Source organism: Malaclemys terrapin, chromosome 8 (assembly GCF_027887155.1).
Source record: "Malaclemys terrapin pileata isolate rMalTer1 chromosome 8, rMalTer1.hap1, whole genome shotgun sequence".
In the NCBI taxonomy this organism is placed as follows: Eukaryota; Metazoa; Chordata; order Testudines; family Emydidae; genus Malaclemys; species Malaclemys terrapin.
In genome coordinates, this window is record NC_071512.1 from 9743564 (window position 1) to 9758202 (window position 14639).

General features: G+C 42.4%; 1 protein-coding gene across 2 annotated transcripts in view; it reads right to left on the reverse strand.

Moving 5' to 3' along the window:
- The window catches only part of SPOCK1 (SPARC (osteonectin), cwcv and kazal like domains proteoglycan 1), a 495316-nt gene that overhangs the window by 90134 nt on the left and 390543 nt on the right, over positions 1 to 14639 (reverse strand). For both annotated transcript variants that reach the window (XM_054038315.1, XM_054038316.1), the window contains exon 6: positions 12562 to 12676. In XM_054038315.1, coding sequence (XP_053894290.1) covers positions 12562 to 12676 — 115 coding nt within the window. The remainder of the gene's footprint in view (positions 1 to 12561; positions 12677 to 14639) is intronic.

Genomic DNA, 14639 nt, shown 5'->3' on the forward strand with positions numbered 1-14639 from the left:
GAGTCTCAGGTCCTAATCCTGAGAGGTGCTGTGTGCCATTCAGTTCAGGACTGGGCAATCATTTGCACAAAGGGAGTTAAAAATTTGCTCTCCATTCCACATACTTCCTGTTACAATGCAGATGTTCATGAGAGAGTATTAAGAAATAACCTAAATTTAGAGTTGGTCTAGATGATTTGAGGGAGAGCTTTCCAACCTTTACAGAATTCCTAACATTTTAAGATGATAAAGCTGTTGGCTCAAGGCCTGTTATATTTTGCCAACATAAACCTTTAAGATTTTGGAATCCTTAAGTATTCTAGGTTATGACTTTTCAATTTTACATCTTGGACATTTTTTTTTTGTCTCACTTCTGAAACACAGCAAAGTCCTTAATATATTTTGGATGGTTGTGAGGTTAAGTAACATTAATTAAAGATGTTTCATTGAATTTGAAGGGAGACAGTAACTGCTATTGATAGCTGGCCTACAACTCAATGCAAAGAGACGCATGATTAGATGTTATTGATAGGGATATCATTTCACAGTGATTTGAATAGCGGTTCTAATGCATCCCAATTAGTGATGTCTGCTGGTGGTTTATAATGGGTATATGTTCTAGGGTGATCAGATTTTCAAAACAAAACAGCAGGATACTTGCCATATGTGCAGACGGGCTTTGGGACAAGGGGTGCACAGAAGCTCTCATGTTGGCATGAGGTGGGTTTCAGGGTGGTGTTCCCAGCGAGGTTTTGGAACTGTGGTGGGGGTACCCCACTCTGCTAGTTAGTTCCAAACTCCCTCCCCACTTGCCTGGGATGGGAGACCTTCCTCCAGCCTTTGGAGAAGCAAGAATTCACATATAACTCACTCCAACACAATTAGAGCATAAGCTTTCGTGGACTACAACCCACGAAATATGCATCCGAAGAAGTGGGCTGTAGTCCACGAAAGCTTATGCTCTAATAAATTTGTTAGTCTCTAAGGTGCCACAAGTACTCCTGTTCTTCTTTTTGCGGATACAGACTAACACGGCTGCTACTCTGAATCCAACACAATTATAAGCAAGCAAAAACAGTCTACGTGCCCCTCCAACAGCAGTCCCTTCGTCACACTTCAGGGTCCCTCCTTCTCTTGGGATTCTGTCCAATTCTCACGTGTGGTGTAAGATCATAGTGGTGAGACAGACAAGTTGCTCTCAGGCCTGAGCTCGGATGCTGGGTCTGCTGCATTCCTGCAACAGCCACAGCAGCACATGCCTTCTTCTGCAGCCCACACATTCTTCTCTCAAATGGCATCCCCCCTCGCCCAGGTAGGGAGAGCTTGGCAGAAGGAAGTGGGATTTCCTGCCAGCTCCCTAGCCAGCCAGGGCTCAAAAGAAGCTGGCCCTTTGATGATATGTGGAGTAGGGTCTCCACAGAAGCCAATACATGACAAAATGTTTAAAAAGTCTAAATCAAAACAAACCATTTTGACTTTGTTGAAACAAAGAGTTTACATTGACACGAAACAATTCTTTTCCGGAACTTTCCTTTGGCAGGGAATTTCAAATGAAAATTTCCCTGAAAAACTACAACAGAATCATTCTGAAAAGAGCATTCTACTGGCCATGGCTGTCAACCAGAGTCCAGGGAGCTGCTGCAGGAACAGCCCCCGAGTGTGTAATTCAAGGTAATAGAGCTCTGGTCTGAAGCTGCTGAATAATGCTTCCTCTCACAAGGTCTCAACAAGAGTTTAACAGCATACAGAAGTTCAATCAGAACCCTTTGATGAGCCCATTAAGAAAAATCCTTAAGACAGGACACAATATCAGAACGGTGTATTGCACGAATATAAAAGTGCCAGATGGAATTATCATTCCAATATTAGCCTCCCTAATTCACATGATTAACCTTCCCGCAATTCATCTCCATCCCTACTCAAAAAATAAACCAACCTGCAGCATCACTGCTTTTTTAAAGACTCGGTGGCTGTCACATTAGGTTGGCTCGTACGGTGTCTGACTCTAGACTAATTTAATGTACAAAATAATTTTTTTCGTAACAGACAAGAAATCAAGGGCCTGATTTGGATACTCTTGCTCGTATGTTATTCCATCACTACTTGGTATGAGGTAAAGTCATCAGAATCTACTTCAAAGTTTCGGGATGGGGGCCTATGTTTGGGAATTGCTAGAATGTGTGCCTCCAAAGTCTGTGAATTCCCACAGATCCACCAGAGGCCAGAGCCATCTACATGGAGGCCCTGTGCCTCAAAATTGGCTTACAGCTTTTGCAAAAGCTGCACTCCCAGGGTGTCTAATTGCGGCTGTCCCCCAACTCCCTCTCAGGGGGCGGTTCATATGACTCTGGAAGAACCAGCACACATCTGGAGTCCATAGGAGGTTTAAGGGAGGAGGATGGGATAAAGCTGGACAGCACAGCCATCCCTAGCCTTCCCAAAGGCCACCTCCTCCCTGTACAACCTCCAGATGGTTTCCTTGAGGGAAATAAAGGAAACATGCCACGGAGCCAGTACTTTGCCCCTCCATATTCTTCCTCATCCTGGATTCACTTTCTTTTTGTTCCAGTTGCAGAAAGAGGAGGGAGTCATTACCTGGCCCGCAAGGAGCAAAAATATGAATTCTTGATTGCTGTTTTGCTTTATTTTAATTAAACATTAATTGAGAGAAGTGACTGTTATCCACAGACAATATTCAGCAAAAATGAAAAAAGTTAATCTTCCAGGCTTTTTAGGCAGAGAATAGTAAAAGCTGATTTCCTTGTGTGAAAGCTCTTAGGCAAATAATAACAATAAAACATGTACAGATGCTATACAATTCAAATTTGCTTAGCTAAGGGCATTTCATCATGTAACAATTAAAAAGTGTTAATTGCATTACTGATGGAGTGGACAAAATGTTTGGTTGGGTTATTTTTGCTTTTCATTAACTTGCTCATCTACAGCAAACCGTAATTAAAAAGGGTCATGAACAAAATATAACCATACAGCACACTTGTAGGGCCTGATCCAAAGCTCACTGAAGTCACTGGGAATCTTTCCATGAACCTCAATGGGTTTTCATCCGGCCTACAATGCTGGTCATCCAAGGATGGGAAAATGCTTTACAAACAATTCCATAAGCATCCCTGTGAAGTTAGTATTAATACACCTGTTTAATACACAGATAAAGCGAGGGGGGTGGAGAGATATTAATGCCACACTGTTTAGACATGGGGGTCTAAAATTAGACAAGCAAATCCATATTTGGGCACCTCAATAGGAACGTATTGAAGCTAGTGGAAGCTGTGAGTACCCAGCACCTCTGAAAATAAACATACTCATTTAACTGTACAAATACAGTTGCCTAGCTTTAAGCACCCAAGTTTAACTATTTTGACCTAAATGACTTGGCTGAATGTCACAAGGTGTGTTAGGAATGAAACCCAGGCGTCCTGATTATCCAATCCTCTGTTCTCACCACTATAGTGGATTGCTTCTTCTCAGTCATCAAGAAACATCAGCCTTTTAAAATTAATTTCTCACGTGTTAAGGTGTCTTTCCCCATAACAACAAGTTATCTGGAGAAACTCCATGACTAATCATTCCATGATACCCACATTACTAAAAGAGTCAACTAAAAATGGAAATACTTTGCTATTGCAGCATGGTTCTTAGGGTTGGAGGTTTTTTGAATGCGTAACACTTAACAATAATGTATATCTGGAAACACACACAACTAGTTCTCAAGCCCCTAAAACTCGATATTCTCATTTAATCAATTTCCTGCTATTTCAGGGGCCTCGGGCGTTGGCTCACCTGGGTCCTTCCTGTTCTCTGTTGATGGCACATAGTAGTCTAGTCTCCTGAGGGCTGTAGTACTTTGGTCTAATGTTGGTTGTTGGGGTTAGTGCGCAGGTTCTGGGTGGTGTTGGTGGCCTGGGATAGGCAGGGGATCACACTAGATGACCTAGTGGTCAACTTCTGGCCTTAATATGACTCATGGTAATTCCAGACTTCAACGTGAGGGAGAACGGAAAGGAGCCCCATGTATAAAGAAAGAACAATCAAGGAGTGTTTTCATAGATTCATAGACTCTAGGACTGGAAGGGACCTCGAGAGGTCATCGAGTCCAGTCTCCTGCCCTCATGGCAGGACCAAATACTGTCTAGACCATCCTGATAGACATTTATCTAACCTACTCTTAAATATCTCCAGAGATGGAGATTCCACAACCTCCTTAGACAGTTTATTCCAATGTTTAACCACCCTGACACCCTAACTTTTTCCTAATGTCCAACTTAAACCTCCCTTGCTGCAGTTTAAGCCCATTGCTTCTTGTTCTATCCTTAGAGGCTAAGATGAACAAGTTTTCTCCGACCTCCTTATGACACCCTTTTAGATACCTGAAAACTGCTATCATGTCCCCTCTCAGTCTTCTCTTTTCCAAACTAAACAAACCCAATTCTTTCAGCCTTCCTTCATAGGTCATGTTCTCTAGACCTTAATCATTCTTGTTGCTTTTCTCTGGAACCTCTCCAATTTCTCCACATCTTTCTTGAAATGCGGTGCCCAGAACTGGACACAATACTCCAGCTGAGGCCTAACCAGCGCACAGTTCAATGCTGACAGAATAGCTCTGCATTTTGGCAATCTATATCATCAAGGGATAATAAACAAATGGGTCAAGATATCAACAGAAACCACACATTGCTGAGTTTTGATTTTAATGTCAGCACTCAGAGACTTCTTTTTGTTTTTCTTAATAAGAACATATACCAGTACATCTCAGATTCCAAATACACCACCCATATCAAGAAAATATTCAACCTTGTGATCAGAATAGACTTACACCTGTTAGACTGAAAATTTTGGAGTTAACAAATAGATCAATAGTTCTACTCTCCACTCAACTCCAGAGTGTGTCAAAGCCAAGAGCACAGAACAAATCTGGGTTGTCCCTGCTCTTACACTAAGTACTGTCCAACTTGTGCAACTCACAAAGCTTATCTGTTAATTGGTTAATCCCGCTGTAAAATGGGGATAATACAATTTACCTCCAGAGGTTGTTGTGAGGCTTAATGATTGTAAAACTCTAAAACATTCGATAAAAAGGTTTTAAAGTTATTATGATTATTAGAAAATGAGCAGGATTTCTGTTTTATTATTCCAAGAGTTTGAAATCATTCTATTCAAATGTCTTGCTTAAAAAACTGCCCCCAACTTTAAGTATCAGATCAAATTTTGGCTCAAAACTAAAGCCAAGGGGAGAAACATTTCCACAGGTATTAATTCAAATTCAAGAATTAATTTCAATTAATCCATGTTAATGATTCATTTTTTACTTTTCACAAACATTAAAGTGATGGAACTTTACAGGCACAAAGACTTGTGAATAGGTACTTCTGAGCTGCAATATTTGCTGAAAGCACATTAAGTGTGCTACATTCAGTGTGATACATTTGTCTACACCGCTCTGCAGTTTGGATTATGGGGGCGTGAATAGCAGTGCATGCATGCTGTGGGCATGAACTGGACTACATTAATGCAAACTAGGAACCTTTCAGTTTGTTCCTGTAGCGTTCATACAGGGGAGTTACAGCACAAAACTTTGGTGCACATGGCTATTCACTCCCCTGTAGTCCGAACTGCAGGGCCCTATAGATTGAGCCTAAATTGTAGTGTTTGAAATTCAGGATGTGTCTTTTAGTTATATAAGAGTTAACCAATTAGGGATCAGAAATAGTACAAATCATCCACTCAGGGAATGGGCCATGACTTTTATGAATGAGCCCAAGGCACAGGCTCCCTGATGCTCCTTCTAGGGGTACTGAACTTCTGAACCATCACCCTCCCAGGCCTCATAGGTAAATACCACAATCTAGATTCTAACCTGTACTAGTTGAGAAGAAGTAGATACTTGATATAGCATACCAAGTTCTATTTCCTGTAACTTGAAATGCTTTCATCAGTTCCTTTTCGGAAACGATAAAAGTGAATATAAATTTTCTTCTGCCTATTGACCTTTCATTTCCCTGACCAAGACAATAACATTTCCTGGGGGCATTTTTGCAAGGTCAAAAAGACTTAATCCGCTGATCATGCACATACAGGGCTGACCCTCATTTGAATTATTGCAACTGTTCACACTCCAGTAGATCTGCAAATCTGATGGAAACAAATCAGAACTGGTATGTTGGAATAGGGAATTGTGCTTCCTAGAAAACATGACAGGCGGACAAAACCAGAAAGAGACACAATCACATTAAATATTCACCCCATCCTGGGGGGCTGTTGTGCTGTTAATGCACGCAAGTAATAGGAGTTACAAATGTGTACGGGCAGCAGAAGACTCTGGAGTACAGAGATTGCAGTTAAGAATTCACATTTGCCAAGAGACGTCACCATTAATGCACTGTGTTGATTCTTTAATGGGATATACACCTCTACCCCGATATAACGCGACCGGATATAACATGAATTCGGATATAATGCAGTAAAGCAGCGCTCTGTGGGGGCGGGGCTGCACACTGCGGTGGATCAAAGCAAGTTCGATATAATGCAGTTTCACCTATAACGCAGTAAGATTTTTTGGCTCCTGAGGACAGCGTTATATCGGGGTAGAGGTGTACTGTGTGTTCAATGCAACTCTCTTCCTTCATCAGTAGGTTCTGAAGAAGTAAGGCCTACGGAAAAATAAGACCATTACTGTTTCTTCTCGGAAATTCTTGGCTCACTTGGGGGAGGAGGGGTCTAATCTATTAATGTTAACCGAAGTTGCACCTTCATAAGGACCCTTGGCTAATTTCTAATACATGCATAGTTTTTAAGAGAGATTTACATGAAAACCACAAACAGAGAGGATTTAATGTCTTAAATAGGTGCCGTCACAAAGTAGCACTAAGAATTGTATTTACTCATTTCAAGTCCCTTTTTTTGCTGAAATATTGCCTTTATTCGTTTTATAGTGTTAGATAACATGGAACATACTCTCTGAAAGGGCAGTAAACTTCAGTGCCGATTACAAATGAATTTTTATCTCTGGATAACTGAGTTGGAAATTAGTGGTTATCAAGAAGCATATTGTAAAGCATAATGCTGCTGTGAATAATGAACCATATCTAGTGTTTTGATAAACTTCAGAGATCTAAATGGGTCTTGGGGAAAAAAACAGGCAGCAAGCACTAGTGCCTGCTCCCGCTTTAGAAATAATCACGAGTGCTCCAATTCTCAGAAGACTGAGTAAAATTCAATTTTAAAAATGAAGACTATGATTCTCCTATCTCTTCAAAGAGATAACTTTCTAGTGCAAAGCTCTATCCTTGGTTTTTAATCATTAAAGATAACTAGCCTGGTGCAATTTTCCTTCCCTACCATTTGTGTTGTTTTATTTTTATTAACTCCTTTGTAATACCTATTACTACTGAAAAGGGAACTTCATAATTAAAGTAATTATTGGTCTTGATTTTTGTTCTCTAAGCTGGGTTGTTTTTGTAGGAGCATAGTGGAAGAATAGGGAAATATATCTCAAACACTGCAGTCAATTGTACCTCAGAGCACATACACTTAGATTGCTTTTCTTTGATGCGGCTGCCAATTCCATTCACAAGCGTATAAAAAAAAGGTCATGACATTTAGAATAACAGTACTCTGAAAATTAAATGTTCCTTTACATTTTTAATTTCTGAAAGTAATTTATTATGGAATAATATTTGAATATGATTGAATGAATGTGTAAAGATTAATGCAAAGCTGCCTTTAAATTGAAGTTCGCAAGCACATATGTTTAACCCTGTTGCACAATAGGTATAGAAAAGTTTATGCAATATTCAAGGAGCTGCAATTCCATTTTGCTGGAAGCGCTTGTAGTGTAATTCTCTTTAGTATTTTTTCACTCACTTTCCTGTGTGAGGCATTAGCTTCAGGTCTCTATCTATTTCTCTTTAACAATATGCTTGTGTTTGAATGGATTTCACAAACTCGGTTTCTAATAAGGAACGGGCTATAGGGTATCATCTGTCAACACAATTCTTTTATATGAATCCAGTGCCTGAAACCCCATTTGAGAAAATAAATTAATCTGAGAATCTTTCTGCTGTTTATACCAGCACAGCAGGATAATGCTAATTATATAATTGTAGTGCATGAAGAAAACTAAAGCATTCATCTTTCATACATGACTTCATACAGCTCTTCTTTCACATCAAAGAAAGCCAATGTCCAGGGAAAAGTCAGGAACAACAACTTCTTGCTCAGAATAAAGATGGGAGAAAACAACAGCCACCAACCTTAACCCCAAACTCAGATTGCACCTTTTATTGAAAGTCTGAAATACTGCCATTAACGAGAGAAAACCATTTGTTTTTGTACTCTAATGATTCTGTGACCAGAGACGCTTCATGGTAGTCAGCTGGTCTACATGTCATGATCAGATACATCTCATGGGTATTAGCTTGGCTAGAACTCAGAGCATATTACTGCAAAAGCACAGGTGTCCACCACTTGAGCTAATGGAGAATGCCCATGAAATGTAGAAGCACTAAGGCTTCTCTCTTCTGAAGTCAGCAATTAAGCCTTCAATATCCTCACACAAGCCTGAGCAGATCTGACTACTATCCACCCAGTGAACGACCAACACACACTGCAGATTCCCTTTTTGTATACTGCTAAAATTGTACCTGGGGTATAATTGATACTGGCATATGGGGCTTATTCCCATGCTCAAGCAGAAACATTTTTTGTGGGAGCCTCTTGTTAAAAGATTGACAGCACACAAACGATGAGCTGAAGATGACCTGAACCTTAATGAGCCAAAGTCAGAGGTCATGTGTAAGAAACTGGGTAAATCCAAGGATGTATTAATTGGTGTAATAGGCACATTGAAGGGTCTTGAGGAAAATTTAAGAGATATGCCTATATCTCTTGTGAAGCCGTGGAGGATTGCCCACTAACACAATGGTTCCGTTTGGCTCTCTGAGTTTATAAGCATAAGGCCAAATTGTGCAGCTGCTCTGCTTGTGGTACAATGAAGCTCGGCGCGTGGAGTGGCTGCAGAATCAGAAGGGTAGGCCTCTAAAGACAAACAAACACTCTAGACAGCTATGACTAACATTGCATCTCTTAAAATGTAGTTTCTACTGGCTAATTTTCAGAGCTCCTGTTAACTTAAGAAGAAAACATCTGTTTAACCTGCCACCCAAAGATACGGTGATATAGTAGCAGTTGTCAAAAAGAACTGTATAATCTTTCATTCAAATTATGGTGCCAGCGATGACTCTCATGATATTTTCATTTGTATCTATTCCTGGAGCACCCTTCATGGCTTTTGGTCACCTGGATTTTCCAAGGATATGCACAGGGCACACCTACAATAATATACACCTGCTCAGTAGCTCAATGCTTCAGTAAATTATATAAACCCACCAACGGTCAAATTCTGGCTAACACAGAGAAGCTGATTTCCACCCTCTCTGCCCACAAAAACCAGCACGTAGATGCTGCAAAAGTGGCACTAATATATACCTGTAGCCTGCCTTATGAGCAGTTCCTTTGCACATATTGTGCATGCAGGAGGAGACTATCCCTGTGCTGGAGCACTCATGTACACATATACATACTGACTTCATTTCCCATGTGGCCATATCCCCCCACGTTAACTAGAGAAGACCCACAGACTGCTCTCTCCATGCCTTTCTGGGTGGGTCAGAATCAAGGCAGTCATTGAACTAATCTAATGTATTCTTACCGCTGTCACCAGTTCACTGCTCACTGTCAACCAGAATTTGGCCCCAGGAAGCAGCAGTCAGAAAAGTAGCTGTGTAGATCACCCAAGCCCTAAAGTTAATGCTTTGCATGCGGAGTTAAAAAGTTTGAAAGACAAGCAAAACAATAGTCTAGACGGAAGAATACATACATCCTGTCAAACCGGATTTATCAAGATAAGGTTTATTAGAATTTTTTCTGTTGTCTGAATGAAACTGTAAGCTTAAAATGTCACTGAAGATTTATTAATCTGATACTATATCTGATAAGGGCAACGAAGAGTCATATAGGGAGCAGATTATTAGAAGACAAGTGTGTGTGTCTGTGAAAGAGAAAAAGACAATATGAATTTATCAGTGAGTATTCTGTAAACAAATAATTCAAGCCACATAAAGCAATATTGAAATTATACATTGTATTACAGAATCTCACCAGCTAAAATGTTTCATCTAAGTTTGATCCTTGGTAGTCCATCAAATCCGATGCGCAGAAAAAATACTGATGCCTTCCAAAAGAGGAAATAAAGCTGAGTTTTCAAAATCTTAGCTGGAGAATGATGCCTCATTGTTCTAGAAAGAAGATAAATCTTTCCAGAGCAGTCATTAAATGTGTAAGTTTACTTTGTGGTGTTGGAGGAATTTTCAAAAAATAAAAACTGCAGTAATATGAGTATTGCTAAACAGAGCAGTCTCAGTACAAGTGATTCTGGTTTTATGTGGCAAATCCTATAGTCTCTATGGAAGGAAAACTCCCACTGATTTCAAATTGAGTTTTGCCTGCATAAAGGAAAGTACTGCAGGATTTGGTCTTTCGTGTGTAGTTGAATAGGCATCTCTGTGTGTGTGCGCGCGGGGGGTGGGGGGAATTATGTATGCAAATTATGGCTATATGCACCAAGACTTCAATTCTGCTCTATGTCAAGCCTGTGAATAGTCTTACTGAAGTTAATGATGAAGCATGTGGTTAACTTTCTGCAGGATCAGAGCCTCAGTGTGAAATTCACCCTGCTGCCTAGCACCTGCACAAGGCTCTCTGCAGTGCATAAACTCTTAATGTGAGGCTTCTGTTACAGGGAAGCCCTAATGCTGGCTTTCTGCACTGGCTTTTCAGTGGCTTCGTGCGAAAATAGGTGGCAGCAGTCCAGAGCCTAGTTCCTACCAGCCAGGTGTCTGCATTACAACCAGCACCCTTGTTAGCAATCTCAGCAGAAATGCCAGAGGATGGAAAGACCACAGAGGCCTTCTTTACACTATGATTTTGTTCTTAACATTTCCCATTGTTACTATCGCTGGTGCAGCTGCACAGTGGGGAACAATATTATAGACAGGATGCCACCTATGTTGGTCTTTTAAGAACTACATCCTCTAATCCTCTAAGGAGGATTAGACAACAGTGTAATTAAAATGCTAATGGACACCTGCAGCCCCGCTGTTGTTGCTCCCCCGTGTGGAGCTGCACTGTTAAGAAAAAAAAGTCCACTGGGGTCACAGCCAGAGAGAAAGCTCCTTTTGCTCTGTCTCTCCAGAAGAGGGCTGAAGCACATTGGCAGGGCAGTTGTGAGAAGCTTGCACTGTTGCTGCTGCTGCCCTGCCATCTCTGTCTCATAGTTAGATAGGACTTAAGCTCCGTTTGTAAGCACCAATTCCCTTCACACTGGACCATTCCTATATGGTTCACGATTGCTGAGTTGAGAGGAATTAGCCTATGAAACTTGCAGATGTCTTCAGATCTAGGCATGGATCTCATGGCAGCCAGAGGGAAGAGTCATCCACGTGGGGACCTTTACCTTTAAGTTTCTCTATACGGTAATTCAGCATCAGTTGGCTACTGTACTGGAACTGTTGCAGCGTCAACCAGCCAATCTCTCAAATACTTGTGTCTGTACAGCTTTAGGCCTCCTTACTGAATCTGTCACATAACCCCCATTCAGCTACTAGTACTAGTTTTATAAGGAAAAAGGCCGCCTTGAGAGAACATTCAAGTCTCATATATTATCTTCTAATATAAGAATATCATCAGGCCAACTGCCTCCCAAGTGACCCCTTGTGGCCTGATGTCACTCTGTGGCAGCCCTGCCTCAGTTTCCCCACTTTTCAGGGCTATCTCAATCAAACTACCAAACAATTCTTCTCTGGGGTAGCACAACCCTCCTTGGGGCTGGATTTATTAACATAATAAAATTATTCCCCAAATAAAGTTTTCAAAAATCCTATCAAGGCCATTCTCCCAGTCTCTACCCTGCTTGGCATCTCCCAGGCCTTCCCTACCTGGAACCCTTTTCCCTGCAGACTCAGGGCTCCCTGCTGGAGATTACTCACTCCCAGCAGACTCTGTACTGTCTCCCTGAGCATCCCCATCTCTGCAACTTTCTGCTGCTCTTTATAGGAGAATCCATTTCTCCATACCCAGTTGGTTCTACTAATTAAATCATACACCTGATCCCAAGTGTGACGTCTAGAGCTAACTGTATGGGGCTGAGCAGCACCAGGCCTCTGGCCCTTTAAGGGCAGGCAACCCCATCATATGAATCGAGGAATTTACTTTATGCCTTTAGTATTTTCCACTCAAAATAAATAATACTTGTTAATAATGATTAGCGAGAGCACAAGTATTCTATGACACCATCTATAAAGTGGGTGCCAATTTCACTCGGTTAAGATGTTTGAGAGTTCAATAAGAAAGCACTTTATGTTTAGAAAATGATTTGTCATACACTAGCTGACAACATAACTTTCTTAACACTTCCTGAAACAAGTGGTAGAAACAAAATATCTCAAGGTTTCTTAAAAACAAAGCAGTCCCAGTAAATCACTTAACATTGCGTGCAACAGCTGAACTCACCAGTCTTCTCAGCCCTGTGTTTTGGGCTTTCTTGTCCTGGAAGACATGGGCAGGGCCCCTCACATCGCGCTGCGATAGTTTTGTCAGAAGTACAAGCATGAAACTCCAACTTGCACTGTAATTGCAAGAAAACAGGAATGTACATTGGCGAAATCACACTTAGCCATACTAATATTTGACAGATTAAAAAATTCATCCTTTACTAAAGGTGTTATGATTTTTAATTAATAACAATACCTACCTCTTATATAGTGCTTGTCATCAGTAGATCTAAAAGTACTTTTCAAAGTATCATTATCCCCATTTAACAGATGAGGCAACTGAGGCATGAGGTGACTTGCCCAGGGTTACTCACCAGTCCAGTGGCGGAGCTCAGAATAGACCCCACGTCTTCTAAGTTCCAGTCAGTGCTCTATCCACTAGACAACACTGCCATACTTCAAATATGCAGTTCTAATTTAAAATCAAGCTAGTCTCTGCGACCTGTTTATCACGGACTGCTACAGCTAATATCACTCATACAGCAGTACAGATTAATGACCTTGTCCCGGGAGGTGCTAACTGCTCTCAACTTCCAATGAAGTTAATGGGCTGCACTGAGTCAAAGACGAAATTCCACTCCGCACAAGAGTGGGCCAAAGGGAGTTGAGAGCATTCAGCACTTTGCATGTGAGAGATCACCCCTAACCAACATGAGTAGTTCTTCACTGTGCACTCTTCCGCGGGACTCCTCATATGAGGAAGGTTTTAATCATTCATACAAAATATATCTATGGGCTAGATTCTAAGTTGCCTGAACAACTGTTTAAAATCCCTCTCCATAAAAGCAGAATAACCACTGAGCGATGTAGCCAAATCCAGAAATGTAACGGGACCACTAGCCAATCAATGATAAAAAATTAAAATAGGCCCCCCTGTAAGAAGATAAGTAAATTGGGCAGTTTCCCCAGACCCTCGGTCCTCATCCAACAGCCTGAGCAAACAGATGGGCTTTGCAGCATATCTTGAAAATCAGGAGATTCCAGATCTTTAGGGCAATAGGGCTTGGGCAGCTTTGGATCCAAAGGGAGGCAACTAAGGAAAACTATTGTTTCATAAATGTGCTAATAAAAAAGTGCAGGTCCATAATGTACTTACCGTTCATTGCCTTTACTGTTAGAATTACATGTATTGTACCACTGATTTCCTTTTAACAAAGAATGTATTTTCAATTGTCCTCCCTGATCCAAAGATCTTTTCCCCACATTGAACATTACAACAATAAGAAGAGCTGATCATGCAAGGTGCCAGATAAAGTGGACTAACCCACGACCAGGGTTGCCAACTTTCTAGTTGCACAAAACTGAACACCCTAGCCCCGCCCCTTCCCTGAGGCCCCACCCCTCCCCGCCTCTTCCCTGAGGCCCCGCCCCCCACTCACTACATTCCCCCTCTCTCGATGGCTCGCTCTCCTCCACCCTCACTCACTTTCACTGGGCTGGGGCAGGGGTGTGGGCTCTGGGGTGAGGCCGTGGATGAAGGGTTTGGGGTGCAGGAGGGGCTCCAGGCTGGGGGCTGGGGCTGAGGGATCTGGAGTGCAGGAGGAGGCTGCGGTTAGAGGCAGGGGGTCAGGGTGCAGGAGGGGGTGGGGGTGAGGGCTCTGGGGTGGGGCCGTGGATGAAGGGTTTGGGGTGCAGGAGGGGCTCCAGGCTGGGGGGGTGGGGCTGAGGGATCTGGAGTGCAGGAGGAGGCTGCGGTTAGAGGCAGGGGGTCAGGGTGCAGGAGGGGGTGGGGGTGAGGGCTCTGGGGTGCAGGAGGAGGCTCAGAGCTGGGGGGTTGGAATGCAGGAGGGGATATAGGCTCTGGGCTGGGGTTCAGGGTGTGGGAGGGGGCTTTAGGCTGGGGCAGGGGGGGTGAGGGCTCTGGGGTGGGGCCGGGGATGAGTGGGTTAGGGTGTGGGAGGGGGCTCTCAGCTGGGGCAGGGGGGTTGGGTGTTGGCTTACCTCGGACAGCTCCCGGTCAGCGCTGCAGCGGGGGGGCTAAGGCAGGCTGCCTGACTGTCCTGCCACTGCGTTGTGCACGCCCCGGAAGGAGCCAGC